This window comes from Vicia villosa, unplaced genomic scaffold (genome assembly GCF_029867415.1).
Source record: "Vicia villosa cultivar HV-30 ecotype Madison, WI unplaced genomic scaffold, Vvil1.0 ctg.000175F_1_1, whole genome shotgun sequence".
Lineage (NCBI taxonomy): Eukaryota > Viridiplantae > Streptophyta > Magnoliopsida > Fabales > Fabaceae > Vicia > Vicia villosa.
In genome coordinates, this window is record NW_026705050.1 from 1 (window position 1) to 6,015 (window position 6,015).

At 28.7% G+C, this 6,015-nt stretch overlaps 1 protein-coding gene across 1 annotated transcript; it reads left to right on the forward strand.

Moving 5' to 3' along the window:
* The first annotated feature begins 893 nt into the window (after positions 1-893).
* On the forward strand, positions 894-3,352 carry LOC131624919 (coatomer subunit beta'-2-like). Its single transcript, XM_058895846.1, has 10 exons — positions 894-1,034; positions 1,126-1,152; positions 1,242-1,303; positions 1,588-1,642; positions 1,791-1,827; positions 1,910-2,235; positions 2,423-2,554; positions 2,639-2,787; positions 2,892-2,960; positions 3,051-3,352. Exons 1-10 carry the CDS (start codon positions 1,032-1,034, stop codon positions 3,118-3,120), a joined length of 930 nt encoding a protein of 309 aa, XP_058751829.1. The 5' UTR covers positions 894-1,031; the 3' UTR covers positions 3,121-3,352.
* The last annotated feature ends 2,663 nt before the right edge of the window (positions 3,353-6,015 follow it).

Sequence of the window (6,015 nt, forward strand, 5' to 3'; positions counted from 1 at the left end):
ATAAGCCAATGAAAAATTTAGTTCAGTTAGTAAAAAATCGACTCATATTCTTTAAAATTGAAATTTTGTTTGCTTGGGGTATCAAAACTTGGTATGGGAGGTGTAATTAGTTCTTCTTTCAATCGTCAAAAGAGATTTTGTTTGATAAGTTTCTTAATACTTTCATTCACATTGAAAAGTTAGCATGTCCATATTTATATTTGTCATCCTTTAATGATGATGTTATTATTTTTATATTCTTAAAAAGATTATTTTGAAATTTCTTTTTGCGTTTATCGGAGATTTTAAAAAAATATTAAAATTTTCTGAAATTTTTCAGAAAAAATTATCTAATTTTTTAAAAAATCTGATAGTGCATTTTCAAAGAGAAAAACAAAATTTTTTTACACTACCGAAAACTTGAAATTTTTAGTAAAGATCAGAAAATTTCAGTATATTTTTAAAATATTCTATAGAATATAATTTTTTTTTCAAAACTTTATAAATAAATTATTGAAATTTTGATATGTTATCGGAAATTTCGTTCTTGACCACTTTCAAATTTATTCATGAGTATTTTTGAAATATAATGGAAAATGGGAGGTGCTAGGTAAAATTTGAAGGACAGCAAATAAAACTATCTATTAAGAAGCATCCTAACTCTATTTCATGCCTCACAAAATGTTGAATCAAGACTCAAGAGGACTAAGATATTGACTATTGATAATATTGATAAGAAGTGAATTAGTAAGACAAAAATGGATCTTTATAACACATAAAACAAGCCATACAAATTTGAATAAACATTTGCCTCACATTACATGCATGATATCTTAATTGATTAGTAAGAATAGTATTTTGATAGTGACAAAATAATTGTTCCTAGAATTAGTCAATGCTTAACAACTTTGAAGCTCGTAAGAAAATTCTTTCTCCATTTCTTAGCTACAAAGCATCCTTAACTATATATACACAAAAATACTTCAACCAAATCATACATCTTCAACATTTCTTCTACCATTTTTGTAAAAGAAAAACACCAAATTTCTAATATGGTCAGTCATAATTCACTCCTCCCTCTTTGATTTTATATAGTTTATGAAACCAAATTTCTAATAAGTGCTTCTTATGTTGTTGATTTTGTAGGAACAAACTCTCTCCTATGAAATTGAGGTATTACTCTTTTATATTCAAACTTTGATTATTATTATTATTCAAATTTTGTTCTTAACATTTTGTTGCTAATTATTTTTTTTGGTCAGCATGACTTTGTTCAAAACAGTGAAAGAGTGAAATCTGTTGATTTGCATCCAACTGAGCCATGGTAATATTTAAAATATATATATATATATATATATATATATATATATATATATATATATATATATATATATATATATATATATATATATATATATATATATATATATATATATATATATATATATATATATATATATATATATATATATATATATATATATATAGATAGATAGATAGATGAGAAAAAACATATTCATATTATCAAATTTTCTTGTGAAAACTCTAAGTGTAACATTAGTTGTTATTGTTACAAGCATTTATATACATTATTATTTTTATATGTAGGATTTTATTGGGTTTATATTCCGGAACTATTTCTATATGGAATTATCAAACAAAGGTAAATAATTAAATTTGAATTTTGAGTGGAAAAATTATGATTTCTCATGCAAATAACTACTTTTAAATTTTAAATTGTTGAAGAACTTATTCATTTAAAGGACTTTGAAGTTAATTTATATTTGATATTGATTTTGTCACTGTGACAGGTTGAAGAGAAGTCTTTCAAAATTAGTGAATCACCAGGTAAATGTCACAATGTAATAATAGTGGTTGTTAATTCAAGTTAAGTTCTTGTGTGTCTTATTTGTTCTTGTTTGACCTATAGTGAGATCTGCAAAGTTTATTGTTCGGGAAAATTGGGTTATCGCAGCGACTGACGACAAGTATATTCGTGTCTACAATTATGAAAAAATGGAAAAGATAATAGAATTTGAAGGACATAAAGATTATATAAGAAGTTTGGATGTTCATCCTTTTCTGCCATATGTGGTGTCTGCTTCTGATGATCAAGTTTTGAAATTGTGGAATTGGAAGAAAGGTTGGTCATGTGATGAAACTTTTGAAGGACACTCGCATTATGTGATGCAAGTAGCATTTTACCCTAAGGATCCATCTACTTTTGCTAGTACATCCCTCGATGGCACTCTAAAGGTATCTAAATTGCAATTGGGTGATGATATTTGATATTATAGAAAACGGTAGTTAAAATTATGATTGTAGATATCAAGAACTTTGCTGATGTTGTCTAGATTGCGAACGTTGATGTTTTTTTAATAAATTTTTTGCTTAATTTTAAATTCGTTAACAAACATTTTGTACAACTTGTTTCTTTTGTTAGGTTTGGACTATTGATTCCCCAACTCCGGTTTTCACCTTTGAAGGACACTTGAAAGGAGTGAATTGTGTTGATTATTTTGAGAGTAATGAAAAGCAATATCTTTTAAGTGGTTCTGATGATTATACTGCCAAGGTTTGCATATAAGTTACTCTTTTTTAGTTCGTTCACCTATTGAGGTATTTAATTTTATCCTATACTAAACTTATATTTCAACAGGTATGGAATTATAATTCTAAAGAATGCATAAAAACACTTGAAGGACACAAAAACAATGTTACAACAATATGTGCTCATCCTGAGATTCCTATAATAATTACAGCTTCAGAGGATTCTACTATCAAAATATGGGATGTTGTCTCACATAGGTACATAAGTAATTATTGGAATTGTTGTATTTTTAATTATTGTGTTCAATAAAAACTTTATGTTAGCTAACATTTTTTTAACATTTTCCCCTAATAACTTGCAGACTTGAAACTTCATTGGACTTTGGTCTTGAGAGAGTATGGAGCATTGGATATAAAAAAGGATCATCTCAGTAATTTTCTAAACAAAATATGCATTTGACAATTAACAATAAATTATATTTTTTACTTCAATAATTGACACATGTTATTATATTTTGCAGGCTTGCTTTTGGTTGTGACAAAGGATTTATCATTGTTACGGTGAAACTTGAAAGTAACCAAGTGAAATAAGATTAAACAAACAAACTAAGATGTGTTATCTATTTTTGAAACAAGACTACAATATAATTTCTGTTGTTGAATTTTCGTTGTAAAATAAAGAAGAATGTTTATAAAGAGTATCTTAAAATTTGTGTTGTTTGTATTAGTTCCTCTAGCAATAATGATCAACGTGTGATTATGTGTTAGTTTAGATAAAGGGTGTGCTATTATAATAGCTTTTATAAATCACATATTGTATCTGTTTTGATGTATATTACTTTGTGTTTATTGAATAATTTTAGGTCTTGTTTAATTATTTATTTTTATTTTTAAGGAAATTAATAATTATAAAATAATATAGATTTAATATTTTTTTACAAATTTCTTTTATAGGAAAGTATCAAAATATTATTTTTATTGTTTTTAAAAATGTACTATAATTATTTAGTCACAAAGGCCCAAAATGAAAATATTTATCAATATAATGGCATCATAATAACAATCTCAGAGGACAAATATATCTTAGCAGACATAAGGTTTTGGGGCCCAGGGAACCGGCCTGGACCTACCCTAGAGAAAATTATTGATCCAAGCAAAAGAGAGAAAGAATAATTGTCGAATAACATAATTAATTATATTCCACCATCATGTAATATGAACGATCTAGATAGGGACAACGTAATTAGGGCCAACTAAAACCCTAATAGAATTTCTATAAAAAAAGTCACGTACACACAAAAATTTCCTTAAAAACTACATACCTCTTATCACTGATAATTATTGACTTGAGTGTTAGAGTGTGTGCAGGTACACCTCCCCTTCCACTTTTCCATGACAAAGAAGATCCAAGAGGAAAATCATTCTTCAAATATACAAAATATGTTGATCTAGAAAAGAAGTTTCCTTAGGGGAAGGAACAAGAGGATAGTAAACTTGGTTCATTAACTTTAAAGTTATTTATTATTCTCTCATCCTAAGAATTCATCATAAACCTTAAGAATAGTTAAAAGAGTATTATTTAAGGTCTTAAGCCTAAAAAATAATATTTATGCAAACTCGGACAGTCACTACAATAAATAATGCTTTTTATGACGAAACTTTCACCATGAAGAATAAAAAATTGAGGGTATATGTAATCTGAGGGCCTTGCTTTTATTTTTAAAAAAATCAATTTGTTACCTCGATTTTAACAAAAACCGACATAAATATATGCTCAGGATTTGATATTCGATTCTCATCTCTTGCAATTTTATGATTTATTTAGAAACAAAAAGGAGCCTTTATTTTTTATAGATTTTACATCAGATATGTTACCTCGCTTTTCTTTAAAACCGAGATAAAAACTCTAATTTTTTATTCTTTTTGAAACCAAAAAGGTGCATTTATTTTTTTATAGATTTTACGTCAGATGTGTTACCTCAGTTTTCAGTAAAACTGAGATAAATACTCTTTACATTTTTTATTCCCTCGGTGTCTACCTCATTCACTTTTAGAGCTCTAGCGAACGAACACTTCTTCTCTAACTAACGAAAGAACACCATTATTCTTCAAGGAGGACGAAAGCCCTGGCGAAAAAAAAACTCTCTCACCATTATTCTCCAGTATGTTACTCTTGTTGTTCTCCATTACTGTTGTTCTTGTTGTTGTTGTTGTTATCCATTACTGTTGTTCTTTATCTTTGTTGGATGTGTATTATTTTTATTTAATTTTCAGAAGCTTTATGTGATTTTGGATCGTAGTTGGATGAAAGTCAATAGATTAAGTAAAGAGAATGAGAATGGAGTGATACAATTTCTTGATTTAGCGAGAAAAAAAACTTCCTGACATTTATAGGATTTTTGGTGTCCTTGTAAAAAATATTATAATATAAAAAAAAAACATCCAAGAGATGTTATATTCAATCATTGTGGTTGTGATGGAATTATTCAAAATTACATGAAATATATATGACACGGTAGAGGGACAAAAAAGAGACATTTGTCATGTACAGTTGAAGATGAAGAATTTATGAATGATACTCTAGAAGACATGATTTGTGATATAGGAGTAGATGCTTTCAAGAAAGCTAATGTGGTAGATACTTTGCGAAGAGACATGGAAGATTTGTTTATCTGGGATGTAAAAGTTTTACAAGATTATCAGTTGTGTTAAGACTATTTAATCTTAAGACAAGAGGTGGGTGGACGGTTAAACGTTTCACTGAAGTGCTGGAATTGTTGAAAGAAATGCTTCCCGAAGGTAACACATTGTCGAATCGTACTTATAAGGTCAAGAAGATATTGTGCTCAGTGGGTTTGGACTATGTCAAAATACATGCACGTATTAATGATTACATCTTATATAGGAAAGAGTTTGAAAACTTGAAGAAGTGTCCGAGGTATGGGGAGTCACGCTACAAGCAGAAGGACAATGGTGTTGATGACGATTGGCGATGATGGTGTAACTAGATAGAATATTCCTGCCAAGGTGATGTGGTACCTACCGATATTTCTAAGTTTCAAGAGATTGTTTGCTAATGTTAGTGACACATAGAATACTAGATGGCATGCGGATAAAAGAGTGTGTAACAGCAAAATTCGCCATGTAGCTGATTTAGTGCAATGGAAGAAAATTGATTCTTTGTTTCCAGATTTTTCCCTTGAACCGAGGAACCTTAGTCTTGGACTTGCCACCGACGAAATGAACCATTTTGATAATTTGAGTACTAACCATACGCCATGGACTGTACTTCTCATAATTTACAACCTATCTCCATGGTTATGTATGAAGCGCAATTATATGATGGTATCGATGATGATTTCGGATCCAAAACAACCAAGGAACGACATAAATATTTATTTAACGCCATTGGTTGAATATTTAAGACTTTTGTGGGAGGAAGGTGTTGATGTTGATCATGCGTATATAGGTGATAACTTTAAGTTG